Source organism: Amborella trichopoda, chromosome 5, assembly GCF_054954075.1.
Source record: "Amborella trichopoda isolate Santa Cruz 75 chromosome 5, AtrichopodaSantaCruz75HAP2 v2.0, whole genome shotgun sequence".
In the NCBI taxonomy this organism is placed as follows: Eukaryota; Viridiplantae; Streptophyta; class Magnoliopsida; order Amborellales; family Amborellaceae; genus Amborella; species Amborella trichopoda.
The window spans coordinates 3,620,265-3,636,054 of NC_142340.1; the positions used below are offsets into that span (position 1 = coordinate 3,620,265).

The 15,790-nt window shown below is 37.0% G+C and overlaps 1 protein-coding gene across 1 annotated transcript; it reads right to left on the bottom strand.

Moving 5' to 3' along the window:
* Positions 1 to 14: 14 nt before the first annotated feature.
* On the bottom strand, positions 15 to 10,213 carry LOC18443399 (alpha/beta-Hydrolases superfamily protein). Its single transcript, XM_011628427.3, has 7 exons — positions 9,700 to 10,213; positions 7,193 to 7,231; positions 7,024 to 7,094; positions 6,478 to 6,542; positions 6,198 to 6,287; positions 5,999 to 6,091; positions 15 to 792 (listed from the first exon to the last, which is right to left on the bottom strand). The coding sequence occupies exons 1-7, from the start codon at positions 10,116 to 10,118 to the stop codon at positions 382 to 384; spliced, it is 1,188 nt and encodes a 395-aa protein (XP_011626729.1). The 5' UTR covers positions 10,119 to 10,213; the 3' UTR covers positions 15 to 381.
* Between the last annotated feature and the right edge of the window lie 5,577 nt (positions 10,214 to 15,790).

Genomic DNA, 15,790 nt, shown 5'->3' on the forward strand with positions numbered 1-15,790 from the left:
CGAGAGAGAGAACATTCCCAATCCATCTTCAGAAATATGATATATTAAACCAATGTTCAATACAAAGGGCAGAGCCAACCAGCAAGGGTGCTTAACCCACATTACACATTCAGACCAAACAATGAAACCAGACTTGGCTTCTGTTTGCTTTTCTCTCTTTTTCTTTTAATATATTCATCTTTACAACTGAAAGCTAATATTTACCATACGTAAACACCACCCATCACATCTCCACCGTTCATTGAATCCAATCAACGAAAAACACAACATCCCCACCATTCACCCAACCCAGCATACCACCTCATTTGTCCCAAGTTTGGGGACCCCAACTCCTAGACCAAAGAAATCTAATAAAATTTTAAAACAACACCCCTGTGACACTTATTTAGACTCAAGCCTCATCTCTAACCAGTCCATGATATCCCTTGCAATCTCATCCCTTTCAGGCTCAAAGAGCAGGTCATGGAGGAAGCCTTCATAAAGTTTGATGTCTTTGTGTTTAGAAGAAGCAAATTTGTACAAGTCTTGTGAGGCGAGGGGGTCAGTTACCTTGTCAGCTGTTCCATGAAGAACTAAGAATGGCACTGTAATGGCTGCCATGTTTCGTTGAAGGTAGTTACAGATGCGAAGGATTTCATGACCCGTTCGCACCCTTATGGGGCCTGTGTAAACAAGGGGGTCCGTGTATTTGGCCACGAGAGCGGCTGGGTCTCGAGAAACCGGGATGCCTCTTTTGTTGGCTCCCTTGAATTGGAGCGTGGGGTGAATGAGAGAAAAGACGGGTGCCAATGCCTGTGTAAAAGAGAGCTCAAGTGAGATTAAGAATGAGTCCTCGCCCTCCCTCCCTCCCTCCTCTCTCTAGAGAAGACTGGTGCAATTGCATGTGCAAAGGAGAGCTCTGGTGAGACTAAGAATGAGTACCCTCTCTGTGCAAAAGAGAGCTCTAGCGAGATTAAGAACGAGTACTCTCTCTCTCTCCAAACACACCACAGAATTATCCATCTTTGAACACACCAACTTGTGAGCTTGATAGTCCCTCAAAGTTAACCACACTTTCAATTTAGGAAAAGAAGTCAGCCAACTCACCAAATCATGCGCATCCCACCTCCAAAGTCTATCTTAAAGAAGGATTTTGGATTTTAATTTTAGTGGTTGCTAATATCAACCATAATAATGATCATGAATCTCTAAAAATGGTGTTTTTTTAAACTTCGTTTTCCACCATTCATTTTAACTTTTGGTGGAGGCTCCAACTTTCGACGTCCATCATAGAGACGAACGTTTGATGCATAAGGGAACACAGCAAAATTGGTGAGTTGGCTAATTCACCAAAAACACGTCCTTTATTTTAACATTCCTCAAAATAACCATGCATGTCAGATTTGTCAACTCTGATACCACTTGATGGAATTCCTGTGTTTTTTCTTATTCATTATGATCATTGCACACTCCTTGCACTCATTAAATACATTACTTGTTACACATTAAATACATTTACTCATTACACTTCATTAATTACACACTCTCAGTCACATTACTCCCTACCACTCTTATCTCATTCTCACACTACTCCCTATTGCACGCTCTACACTAGTGTTATCCGGATCAGACCAGCCACAAAAACGGTGAGAGGTCTGGTCCAATCAAAACTGGTTCAACCGTCATTTCAGTCGATTGGACCAGAATTTCAAAAATAAAGAAAATTATGTATAATAGTTCACAAACATAAAGTACATTCCAAAAAAATGCTCGACTTTGTTTAAATAGTATGACCAGTCAAAACTGATTAGTCCGACCAGCCAAAACCAGTCAAATATTGGTTTTGACCGGTTTTCAACCAAATCTGATTTTTATTTTAGACTAGACCGACAAAAACACCAAATGGAAATTCGACAAGCCGGTTCAAGTGGTGCGGTCCAATCTTGATAACTAAGCTCTAATGACACCCTGACTCTCTCACTACATTCATCATTTCTCTCATACTTCTCAATGTCTAAAACTCCAATAGAACCTCCCCTCTCTCTCTCACACTTCATTCATCACTTCTTTCGTACCTCTCAATGTGTAAAATTCCAATTGAACCTCCTTTTACTTCCACCAGCTTAGATATTTAGTTTAAGTGGGTGTGTATGACTGTGTGTCACTTTCTCATAAGTCCACTGTAGTAAGGAAAGGTGGCTTGAAAGATTTTAGAAGCCATGTGTTTGCTTCTAAAATCTCCACCTCAACATAGCTTTCCTTGATAGTTGATCTTCTTATGATGCCAAGTCTTTCTATATCCAACAAATTTTGCAACAGTAAGTCCTTTTGTAAATATATTGACAACTTGTTCCTCAATCTTGATTGGTGCCAATGTGATTTCTTCATGTAGGGCCTTTACTCAGATGTAATGATGATATACTTTATGTTTCGTCCTTGCATGAAAGACAAGATTCTCAACCAATTGAATGGTTGATAAGTTGTCACAAAATAGTGGCACTGTTTTCTCTAGTTGTTGATGCTAAATCTCTAAAATGTCAACCAGATGAATTCTTGGGCAGCAATTGCTACAAATATGTATTATGCGTCGATGGTCGACAGGGAGACAGATGTCTCTCAAACATCAATAGGCTATTGCTGATTCAAGGATGAAATAATATCAAAAGGTGGCTTGGCGAGTAGTGTGCCGCATAGTTATCAAGATCAGACCGGACCGCTTGGTCCGACCAGTCGAACAGCCAACCAGTACCTTCCTCGGTCAATTCTAAAGCAAAAACCAAATTTGATCATAAACCGGCCAAAACTAATATTTGACTGGTTTTGGCCAGTCGAGCTAACCAGTTTTGACTGATAAGACTAGTTAAACAAAATTGAGCATTTTTTAAGGAATGTACTTTATGTTTTTAAACTACTATACATTTTCTTCTTTTTTTTCTGAAACCCGGTTTAATCAATTCGAACGGTAGTTGAACCGGTTTTGACTGGACTAGACCTCTCACCGGTTTGGTGGCCCATCAGATCCTGATAACACTGGTTCGACGACTAGCAAAAACTGTGTCGCACTATCTACGCCAACTCGCATCTACCCTTTTTGTACAATATATCATAGTCTATAGTACCTTTAATGTAACACAGGATTCTACAGGCATCGTCTAGATGAGGTTTCCTCAGATTCGGCATGTATTAGCTAACTACTCCAACAGCATGTGACATGTCAAACGGTGTCATTATTAAGTAGATCAAACTGCAAACAATGTGTTGTACATGGATGAATCTGTGTTTGTCCCCTTCATTTGCACATAGCCTCATATTTGCCTCCATAGGTATTGATATGGGCTTGTAGTTGACCATATCATACTTCTGGAGTAGGTTTATTGTGGTACTTCTACTGAAACAAGAACATACCTTCCTAAACTCTATCAATTTGAAGTCCCAAAAAATATTTGAGCTCTCTAAGCTCCTTAATCTGAAATTTTACCAACAGGTTCTTATTTATGCAATCACTTTCCTCAACATCATCCCTTCTGATAATATCAAGTCAGCAACATAAACAAGTGTGATGGATAGTCGACTATTTCTGACTTCTACAAATAAAACTAGAGTCGACGGGTGCGGCTGAGTGTCCATTCTGTAGCAAGAGCTCAACAATTTTGCCGTACTAGGCCCTCAGTGCCTACTTTAGCCCATAGTGGGCCTTTCTTAGCTTAAAGAAGTTATTGGCTCGATCCCTTCGGCCACTCCATATACATGTCTCGATCGACCTCTCCGTGAAGAAAAGCATTCTTAACATCCATCAACATGAGATAGGATTTACTTTGTACAACCATCAACATGAGATAGGATTTACACCCTTCAGCCTAGGAACCAAGTATGACATCTAGTTCTTTTCTAGTGTTGAGATCTCTTCCATTGCCTTCTACTACCATTCTGCACTTTGGTGCCTCTTCATATGAGCCTAATTCTCATATACCATCTACCTCCGCCACTTCATTGTCCACAAATTTGGGATTTGGTCTCCTTACCTTGGTTGAATACCATAGTTGTGATTCTTCAATGACCTTTTCTAATTGGCATTGGAGCTTGCCTCAAGTGTCACTGGCTGATAGACACCAGCTTTCCATGGGCTAAAGGACCTTCTTGGTGGAGTCAATGGATTGTACCACGTCTGAGACTAATTGTAGAAGCCAACACATGGCTTTCCCCCGCTCTACCTATCTTGAACCTTCTACACCGACCTTTTTCCTTGAAGGACTATGTGGACACATGAGAAATAGATACATACATCTATTAGGTGGCTAGGTATTGTCCGCATATTAGAAGTTAAGGTGGTGCATGTCAGCTGTAAATATTAGGTTTGACTGGAGTTTTAGGCATCGAGAAGTAGAAGATAATTGACAAAGGTGGAGAGTACCAAAGACATGAAGAATTTAATGAGAGTGTCTTTAAGTGTAGTATAACGCGCTGAAATACAGTGTGCGTAAAAGAGTATAGAGCAAGAAAATATTAGAAGAGTGTATGGAAATGGTGTGTGAGAGATAATTAATAAAGTGTAATCAGTATGGTAATTAATGACGTTAACAAGAAATGAATTAGATGAGTGGAATGAATGACATAATGCTTGTGTTGTAATGAATGAGAATAAATGTATAAGAAAAATCTTACATCCGTGTCTCTCGAGAGTAGTATAATATGCTAATGTTCACAGGAATTCTGACCAATATGTCTGTGCCCAAGAATTCCTGTTGAGTGGTATAAAAGCTTTGATACTATTTGTCATGTTTTCCAGCTCTAGTACCACTTGTGGGGATTCATGCAAATAGTCATAAGCGACATGCATATAACATTTCACTTGTACATTTATTACTCTCACTTCTCTCTTTACTTCGTGGTGCCTCAAACTCTAACCCAACGTCCTATTTATAACCTATTTCCATTGCCTTAGCCATATAGTGTGTGGACGATGTTGTGCCACCCAGTGGGTGCGTGTGTTACTTTCTCACAAGTCTACATAGTCTCAAGGGAAAGGAAGTTGGTAGAACTTGTCATGTTTAACAAACAAACTCATTCCAGAAACTGAAATTCATGAAGCTTAAAGTGGTAAAGTATGACTACCATCCTGTGACAGGGCTTTGGAGGATCAAATGCAGGAGCGAAGAAAGCAAGTGATAGGAATTTGAGGATGGGCTTGATTGGTGACTCTTGATTATTGAAAACTGTGGCATAACTTCAAATTCATCTTTAAGTAAGATTTTTTCAGTATTTTTATTAGATAATATAACAGAGCTATGTTTCATTTTCTTGACAAGAATGAGCATTTTTAAGTCATTTTGAAAAGGGTGTGGTTTCTATAAGGTTGCAACCTTAAACAATCCAATTAAACCAAATTTTATTTTAACATGTAAATTTGATGTAAAAAAATCTGAGGATTATCTGAAAATCTATTTTCATATCTAATTATAAAATCTCAAACTCCAAAAATAGTTAACATCAAGTAAATCTATAAACATGTGAAAATCTTGAAAATTGACGGTCTAGATGATGTGTTGTAAGATGCACTATTTCTGGAACTCAAATCATTTTTTTTATATGTATTCATACATCTTGATGTCGAGATGATCAATTAGATCGTTTTCAACATTAAAATAACCTTTTTCGATGGATTTTTGAGGTGCATCTTTAGTTCTACATTTTAAGGTTGCAGCCTTATATAAACTTTTTCCTTTTGAAAAACCTGTATTTTAAAAGAATCCTCAGTATAACAGTTGTTTTTGAAAACTATGGGTTTTAAACAGAGCATTGCTAACTATGGTCCACCCATAGTATATGATAAAACCTTATCAAGAAACAATACTGCTTCACTCAACTAATCAAGTCATTAGTAAGGATTTTAATCTTAAAACCCATTCGGAATAATTATCAGTCGTTTCACCCAAGCATTATTTATTATGAAAGTGCTTGGTCTGTTAAAAGTCTCAGGCCTCTGTTATTGAAAGGAAAATGCAAGAAGGGAAAAATGCACCTTGACAATGGGATGTGCAGGATTCACACGCAGGGCAGGCGAAGTCAAAACTATTCCTTCAAGCATGGCCTCAATAGCAGGATAAGAAGCCGCCTAGGAACAAGAAAAAACTTCCTTAAAATTTTACATGATTTGCGATTACTTGAATTAGTTGAATATGAAATAGCTCGAAGAAAAAACTCAATATTCAGGTTTGTACCTTCAAAACCACCGCTCCCCCAGTCGAGTGCCCAAACAGGAAACACGGTATACCAGGGTTTTCCAATCTAACTTTCTCCAAAAACGCACTCTGTATAATAACAATATGGTGGTCAATTGGCATATTTGTGGTCGATTTGCAGACTTGCCAAGTAAAACCTCACCATGTGCATTTTGCAACAACATGATCAAGAAAGAGACATATTGGCAACAAACTCATGCCAAATAAACAAGTTTTTGACATGTTTTTTTCCTTTTTGTTTTCTGTTAAGGAAACTTACAGTATCAGCAACAACATGATCAAGAGAAGGTACATATCCATGTAACCCATCACTCCCACCATGACCTGAAATAGATTGCAGAGGTATAATTACTTCTTAGAAGGAATCACTTGATTTCCAAAGTTGGTGAGTCAGTCATGTATCACCTGATGCTGCTTACAATAGGTGATTACCTGCCGAAATGATAAATCCTCAAAGGATATTTTCGACAATCACCAAATGGGATTAAGGGTCAATAATTACGTGTTTTCCCAAGTGTTTCAAAATACTTGCCATGCTCAAATAAAAAACATATACGATAAACAGTGCTCTCTAGTGATTTAGCACACATATATTATATCACCAATCCACCAAAAGAGTCCAAGTAGTAGCAAGAAAGTGTCATTTAACCAGCGAAAATTATTTAAAAGCATGTGCAATTTCTGGAATAGAAATAGAAATAGAATACATATAATACCAATCTCCATATCAAAAGGGGCTCTAAATGAATATAGACATATAGTTGTAGTTTGCAGGTGAATTGAAGCTATAGGATGGAAAATGTACCTATCCAATCCAATGCATAGACTCCAAAGTTGCATGCAGTTAGTTGCGTAGCAAAATGTCCATATCGACCACTGGATGCAACCAACAAAACAAAAACTGCAAAGTCATTCTACATTGAAAAGTAAGCATAACAAACAAGAAAGATGCAAGATAGCACAACTTCACTTACCTATGTTCATTAAGCCCATGAATAAGGATCAGAATCCCCCTGATTCATAAGAGAATATTGTGAGAGGTCAAATAAAGTTAAGAAAACATGATAACGAATAAAATATCATATGATAGAAGTAGCCCAAACAGATAAATCATCGGTTAATGGTAGAAGTAGCCAAAACAGTGGAAAATCACATTGTTATTTACAATCACATCCAGCATAAAACATTAGACTTTGAATTTCAGAAACAAACACAGAGTGTTTGACAGCATCAGAGCTTGAACCAAGAAGATGTTATCAGAGATAAAAGCCTGCCCAAAACTTTTCACAATACAGCCAAAATTCCAAACAACTTTATTTCAGAACAGAGTGGCTATGTCAGATATCAAGGCTTTTGGAAAGCGATAACAGTGAATTGTATGGACAAACTTATTACTCAGGAACACTGTAAGCCATAGAGTCAAAACTCAAGGACTTGACTTAAACATGCTTGATTGGATTCACCTTAAACTAATAATATATAAATGAATCCTAGAAAGACTTGCATTTATCACTTAATCAAGACCATGATAAAACTAACTTGAGCCTATTAGCCAGTAAAGTTGGTCCGCTTGGGACTTCTCAAAAAGGAAGACAGATTTGCTAGATCATCCTTATGTTCCTCTTGGCAAAATGAGCCTTTCAATGCCCTCCAAACACAAGTTATGATTACTTTTGTGTACACGGTAGATGTGAAACTTAATATCTGTTAACTGTTGGCTTTAAAGATCGAACCAATATATTTTACCACAAAGGAAGTTTGAAGTGGCTACACCTTTCCAAGGCCATTAAATGAGAATAGCTATAATACAAAAAATTTAATCTTTCCATCATAGACAAACAAGCCCCATGAGATTAGGAAATTTTATGGAGGGGATCTACTGGAAAGGTGACAAAGGAGACGATTTACTACATTCACATGCTCAAATAAACCAACTGGAAGCAGGTAGCCTTGCTTTGATAGAATATGAAGATTGGAGCATGTTACGTATTTTCAAACACAAATGGCATTGCTCCTCAGTTTTTTTTCTTCTTTTTCTTTTAATGTTTTCTCCCAAATCTCAAGAAATGCCATCGTCATTTGCATCAAAAAGGATGAATTTAGTATGGAAGTAATAGAACTTCCTTAAGCCAAATGACAAAAGCACCATTACATATAACGCATAAAGTAATCCAAAAAGTGCAATTCATAAACATAAGCGACACCAAGGAACAATGTTTTGAAGACGGCTCAGACTCAGGAATTGGAAGGGTTCCTGAGTTTGAGTTGCCCAAAGAGACTAGGTTGAGTCACTATGACTCAACTGAGTCTAGACAGAAAATAGTATTACAATATAGGAACTAACAGAGTATGGCCATTCCTTATAGGCTTGGCACCCTGCCAAGTCCGACTAACTCTTGTGGAATGTACCCACATTAGTTAACACTGCTATGGAAGGGGCCTGGCAAGCTGGGAACCCTCAAAGAAAGGAAAATGAGGAGACGTTGATTATTCGGATTTAATAAAAAATAACAAGAAAACAATAAAAATGAAAATGGCAGCAAAAGAAAACAAGGGTTGAAGAGTTGCTGCATGAGAATGTTAATACATTTGAAGACAAAGATAAAAAGATCGAAGTAATCAAAGATACGTATCTCTTTTCAGTTCCTTCAGCTTTAAGTTTTCCTCAATTTTTGTATTTTTGCAAAAGCATTTTGGAGTTATATACTGAGATTTTCCATTAAACAATCCCAAATTCTCCTGCAAATTGAAGCATTGCTGGGTTTTTGACCGCCAATGAGAAACTAATTGTCATGAAATCGTCACATTGCTACAACTTGAACAAAATTATTTCAGCAACATCTACTCAAGATTAATCAACCAAAAATTAGCACATATACAGTTGACTTCTCATTTAATAAACTCACTCAAACTTACATACAAAAAAAAAAAAAAAACCCAAATATAAAAAAAAAAAAATTCAGAACAAATAGAGATATAATGACCGAATCACTCCAATAGAGAATCGGAAAAAGGCAAAAAAAAAAAAATTTTTCTAGGCCAAAAAAAAAAGAATTACTTTGTATCATGGGAGAAACACCACATGTAATAATTAACCAACAAAGTATGAAGGTCAAAATGAAAATTTACTTCACGGTGAAGAACAAGTACTTCACTCAACAACTCAAAAACTAAACATGCGGGAAAAATGCAAAAACTCTATTAAAAATTTAAAATAAAACAAAATGATCCAAGGCAATGCAGAGAAATGTACAGAAGAAAAAAAACAATCAAAATTTTCCATAAAAATGAAAAAACTTTAAACAAATTCTAAGTTTGTATCACATGCATGCAGGATTATGAATCCGTTACAAGAGAACAGAAAGCAGCAGCAAAAACAAAATAATCAAAACCAACAAAAATTTATCAACATGACCCAAATTTTTTAGCACCAGCAAAAATAAAAAATAAAAACCCAAAAAAAGAACAGAAAAAAACTCACTTCAACTCACTAGCAGGAAGAGGAGTCCACGACCGATAAAACAGAGCATTCCTCCTCGAATTCACAAACAAAGACGCGTTCTCCTCAAAGAAGAAACCCTCCCCATCTCCATTCCCACCCACCATTAAACTCTCAGCAAGGTACCTTCTCTTCAAAGTATCCTCTTGTTCTCTGAAAACCCCTTTTCTTCGAAACCCACTGCCGGATTTCGAAGACAAAGGCGAAGAAGAGAGGTTCTCCGCTTTTCGCCTCCTGTACTGAAGAAGAAGAAAAATCCATAGAAACAGAGAATAGAAAACCAAAACCAGGCGGTTCAGGGCCCGCCATGAAAGTACGGAATCCTTGATGTTCTTACACACTGGTATTATTCGACCACTCGCACCCGACGTGAGCTCCATCGAACAGCTCTCGATCGCCATCCGACAGAGGACTAGCAATCAGAGCCGTCCGTTTCTTTTTCCTCTTTTTTCTTTTTTCCCCTTTTTTTTACCTCCTTTTACGCCTGCAAAAATGTAAGACTTTTGAAATGGAGAAGAAGCTCCATTTATAGGCGACAAAGTACAGGACAAAAATAAATATTTCCGTTATGCAATAATCACCGTTCATTTTATAAACTTGACGGTCAAAGATAGAACATTATGTAGCGTGCTTTCAGTTACACGTTTCTTTTGCTCGTGAAAAAATTGTACTCTGTCGGACGTAGAATGTCCATTTACTCCCCCGGATATAATCCCACCTACGGAAGTTTAAATGGAATTATACATGATAAGACTATTTACCTATATATGGTACAAACTAAAAAATGATCACAACTATTTATAACCATCCGTATATCATAGCTGATAGTTTTGGTCTTGTCACAAAAGATTGAAAAAAAAAAATTTAGAATTTGAGCTCGATCAATCAAATAAGAACCTAATTTCTTTGCGGCCAAGCCAACATATGTAGAAATGTGAACCTCTCAATAAATCTATTTTTGAAATGGATTTTAGGACTTCATTTTTTAGGACATATAATCTCTAACATGGAGATCATTAATATGAAAAATAAATAAATTTTAAAAATTAAAAATAATAATTCTAATAAGAAAATATGTTGACCGTTAATTTCTATTGTTTTTAAGTAGAACACTTACTTGCATACATTTTAATTATATCTTCTATATACTTAAAAAATAATGTCACAAGAATAATTAGAGACCATCTAATTTTGGATGGTGAGATCTTTGTTGGAAAACTCAAATTTGAATTTATTTATTTTTTTAACAAATATCTACTTATTCTAAGTAGTTTTCAAAATTTTAGAAAGAAAAACTCCTCCCAAATACGTTTTGTCAATTTTTGGATGGTGAGATTTGAGTGTTAAGAAATTCAAATTTTTTTTAAAAAAAAATTGAGATTAATCATCGAGTCATTCTCAAGTAATTCTCAAAATTTAAGATAGAAAAAATCTGCACAAGTAAACTCCGGAGGGCGCACGATATATGCGATCTTTTTCTATTCAATGCACACATTGGACGGTGAGAATTTTAATAGCCATTCATTTTACACTTTAATTTTTTTACTGATTGGTGTCAGAAGTTAACTAGGGTTAGAAGTTGACTCGGGTTAGGGCCTTCAATGGGTTCGAAGGACGCGGGTTAGAGTAAGTCTCTAGTTCGTCGCTGCGACGTATGTGCCAATCATAGAGAGACACGCGTCCTTTCAAAATGGAAAAGTATTCGAAAATACCGTGAATCTTGTCATTGCACGAAAAATTTGAGGGGAAATTTCCTCTTCATACTTGAGCATGTCACCCCATGACTTTTTTACAAATAAATTCCAGAATATAAAAGAGTATTTCTACTAGATGGCCACGGTTTCTACTTGGAGCAACGCGTGGGATTGTTCTGGCTTTTGTTGTATACTTTTTTTTGTATAAATAGTGAAGATAGTTCATGTTATTTATTATTTTTTTGTGACTTTGCATAGGCTATGTGGAAGTCGGTTGCCTGGCGATACGGTAAGCACTTCATCTCTGGCAGATCTATTTTTGTGATGTTAAAAAAATGGTTATCATTCAGATTCAAATTAAATGGTTTCTTCAATATTTGAAAGTCTTTATTCTTCACAACTATATGGTTCTTATGGACAGAACGCAAACGAAGAGTTTTCCAAAATAGGTTGACTAGAGGGGAACAATTAGCCAGACAAATTATTTATCATATTCGGGAGTTAGTTGATGCTAAATCCTAGATATTTCATTTGTCAGAAAATGCGATCATCAATAACTTACAATTCAAATGGTACCAGCAGAGGGATAAAATTACTACTTCAGTGGCATGGTCATATCCTAGCCTTAATTACTTCAAGATAAACATTGATGGGAGCTTCCTTGCATAGCCAAGGCCAAGCAGGGGATGGTGTTATTAGGAATTCTGATAGTGCTTTTATTGCAACATTTGCCAAACTTTTTGGAATTGCTTCTAATAATTATGTGGAATTTTACTCTTTTGAAAAAGGATTAATCCTATATGATCCGCTACAGTGCTGCCTATTCAGATTGAAAGTGACTCAGCATTGTTTGTTAATGTTATTTATGAATGCTGGCGATCTCCATGGAAGTTACATACGGTAGCATCAAATTGTTGACAACATCTCTCTAAGTGGTGGTGGTCTATTTTCCACATCTTTCGTGAAGCCAATATGATGACTGATATTCTTGCAAAGAGTACCACATCTTATCAAATAGCTATTGTTTGGCATTCTTGTTCGCCGGATTTTATTTGCCTTGCTTTAACTCATGATTTGGCATAGGTGCCCTATTATAGGGTTTTACGGTAATGAGTTGTAAATTTTCTATTTATTACTTATTAATGAAAAACAGATAAGGGGCCTTCTCCCCCACTGACTTACCCAAAAAAAAAAAAAATACGGTTTCTATGAGTCCACAGACTCACACGTAGAAATGTGGGCTTTTAATAATTTATTTTTTGAAATAGAATTTGATCTTAATTTTTAGGAAATTAGAATTTGATCTTATTTTTTGAAATAAATAAGTTTTAAACACTAGAAATGACATTGTTTAGAGAAAATATTTGAACGGTTGATTTTACTTTTTCTTTAGACTATTATATTACGGGACCTGATTTTGGTGGATGGTGTAGATCTCTAAACCTGCATAGTACCAAGTGCGGGCTTGGATGGACCAAATAATTTCCCTTGTGGAATTCAAATCACATTAGTGAAAATAAGAACTAGTGTTTAGAAACTGGAAACAATGTTAGGTTCTAAGTTCTAACCAGTGTTTCAAAATTTGGATTTGTGGGATGTATCGTCCACCTTATAAATCTATATTAGATGGGTCTAGAAAATTACTTAAAAAATAGTGGTTTGTTTGAGGTGTTTTTTCTTGGGTGGGGATAGTCTTTAGAAAAAAAATAAAAATAAAAGGGAGGTTTTGGGGGGTTATCTAGGTCGATACCACTGCCTTCTAGAACCGATTCGATCCTGATCCTAGATTCGGATAATGGGTTCTAAAAAACAGGTTCCAACTTGATGAGATTTTTGTTTCTTGGTTCTTGGATAGTGAACCCCTACATGTTTTTATTATTAATCAAAGAAAGATATTACATGTACAATCATTTAACAACCTTTACATAAGAAATGTTAGCAGTGTCATGCAGAATAAGTTACAAAATCTGGGGCCAGGCCCGCCATACTATTGCTTCTACTTGTGAGGTCGCCTTTTTTCCAAAAATATTGAAAAAGCTACCCCGGATGATTTGCAAAGGATGAAAGCTTGGCCATGCAATTGGGCAATATTATACAAAGCTTCCATGGGGTTCTACCATACCGGGTTAGGGATTTAACAAGCATTTTGGAATCGCTCTCGATGATTAATGATTTACAATCAAGTTTATATGCCAAAGAAATGCCCCAATCCAGAACATGGAACGCAGCTATATTGTTAGATGTGGTACCAGGCGAACTGCAAAAGCCACAAAAAAACCGCATGTGTCATTTCTGATGATCACCCCACACCCAATTGCACCAAGATTATAAATGGATGAGCGACCGATGTTGAGCTTGAAATAGCATGTGGGAGGGAGAAGGCCATCCAAATCTTAGGTAAGAAAATCTTTAAAATCCTCCATGGTCCATCTTTTGGCCGGAGAGGGAGTAAGATACAGCATGGTCTCGTGGGAGTGCCATGTATGGGCTCTAAAATTTAATATTGAAACAAGGTTAGCTTACTTTGGAGGCCACTTTATTAAATTCAGATTTCCAAGATACCCCTCTTTGGTCTGGCTATAATATATTCCAAAGAGAAGAACAAGTTTGAGCTTTCCTTTTTATTAAATTAACCAGAAAAATATTTTCAGAACAAGTTTGAGCTTTCTTATCGTTAAACAAACCAGTCAAAAGTCTCCATTGAAAACAATTTCCATTAACGGTTGAGTCTGAGCCACAAGATCGGACGGTTCATAAGGTGCCAAATGGTGCAAGGGCTAGAACCATAGAGAAATCAACGTAAGAGATCGAGTGTCAAATAACACCAAAATCTCAATTATAAAATTTTGAATACATGTATTGTTTACTTCAAGAACTTTCTTGAGATCTTCAGATAATATAAATTGACATGCACTCATCACTTCTCCTAATATTTAAGAAATAGATGGATCCTTCCTCTAGTATATATAAATAGAGAAGTACATGAGATCATTTACTTTTGATACAGGAGCAAGTATGTCATAATCACTTTAAGCTATTGAATGTAAATTTGAACAGTGATAAATGTGCCATTGATCGGGCTTAAAGTTCATGACAATTTTTTTGAACTCTCAACTGTCGAATCTTACAATCTAAAGATATTAGATAATTGTGACCTCTTTATACAAAAATAAATGATTTTATAGTACAACAAGGGGGGTCGTGATTTTTCAAAGTCGCTATATTTTTCAACTACAAAGATAAAATGTCATTGTTTAGTAGTTTTCAGTACTGTTCATTAATAATAACAGGGAATTGCTCTTTCTTTTCTTGAGTGAGAAAGAAAGCATATTTCCTCCTTTAGGGAGGGAAGTCTCCCTCCATGAGTAAGGACAAAGGAGGCATCCCCTCCATGGATAGATGGCACACCAGTGTGGCAAAATTATCCATGCATAACATTAGAAATGTGACAATTATGCCCCTCCCTTTAGGACATGTCATTATTCTTTGAAAGCTACATTTGTACACACATATCTATTGAAAAACAATTGTGATTCGCTTTGGGGTGAAAGTGATGTTCGTTCGTTTTTGTCCTAACCAATGTCATAAAAACTTCGTGCTTGGGCTAAGGCTCGTCCCGGGGTTCGAGTCAAGACTCAGCGGCCTAACTCGAGCGTGCTTGGGCTAAGGCTCGTCCCGGGGTTCGAGTCAAGACTCATCAGCCTAACTCGAGCTAGTTTGAGTTGAATCACGAAACTGTGAACAAGAAAAATTCAAGAAATATTAAAAACCTGGAGACTTAGACAATTCTAAGGTCATTCTACCCCGAATCATTAACATCCAGATCCAATTACCTTGACGAGTTCCAACTTGATCAGGCGATCATTGAAACACTGGTGACAGTGAATAGTGGCACTTTGCAAATTACAATATATTTTCTCACCCATCTATAACGGGATAACTTTCTCTGTAGGGGTGACAATGGGTCGGGCGGCTTGGCTCGGTCGGTCAGGCCCTAAAAATCTTGGGCTTGGGCCACAAAAGGTGGTACGAGGCTGGGCCAAGGCCACTATAGGGCCAGCCCAGTTCTGCCCATCTTGACCTTTTTTTTTTTAAGTTATTTTCCATTTATCTACCCCATCCCGACCCTCACAGGACCAGGGTCAAGGCCTTTTTAAGCTAATCACGGCCGAGATAGGCCTGGGCTGGGCCTAGCCCCAGATCAAGACCGGTCCCATTGCCACTTGCCACTTCTATCCCAGGCCCAGCCGTGGCCCAAGCCCGGCATGTTGCCACTTTTCAGCTCTATCTCTAGAATAACACAAGATGTATAGGGGCAATATGGTAACTTTCACTGGGAATGAATTATACGTGCACGCAATGCCACCTAATGGCCCCTA

What these genes read in the sequence shown, in the direction of transcription:
- LOC18443399 (XM_011628427.3), bottom strand. Translation starts at nt 10,118, where the DNA reads ATGGCGATCGAGAGCTGTTCGATGGAGCTCACGTCGGGTGCGAGTGGT. An exon ending in CTTCCTGCTAGTGAGTTGAA is followed by an intron (nt 7,232 to 9,699) that starts GTGAGTTTTTTT and finishes CTTATGAATCAG; the next exon opens with GGGGATTCTGATCCTTATTC. An exon ending in CTGCACATCCCATTGTCAAG is followed by an intron (nt 793 to 5,998) that starts GTGCATTTTTCC and finishes TCTTTTACACAG; the next exon opens with GCATTGGCACCCGTCTTTTC.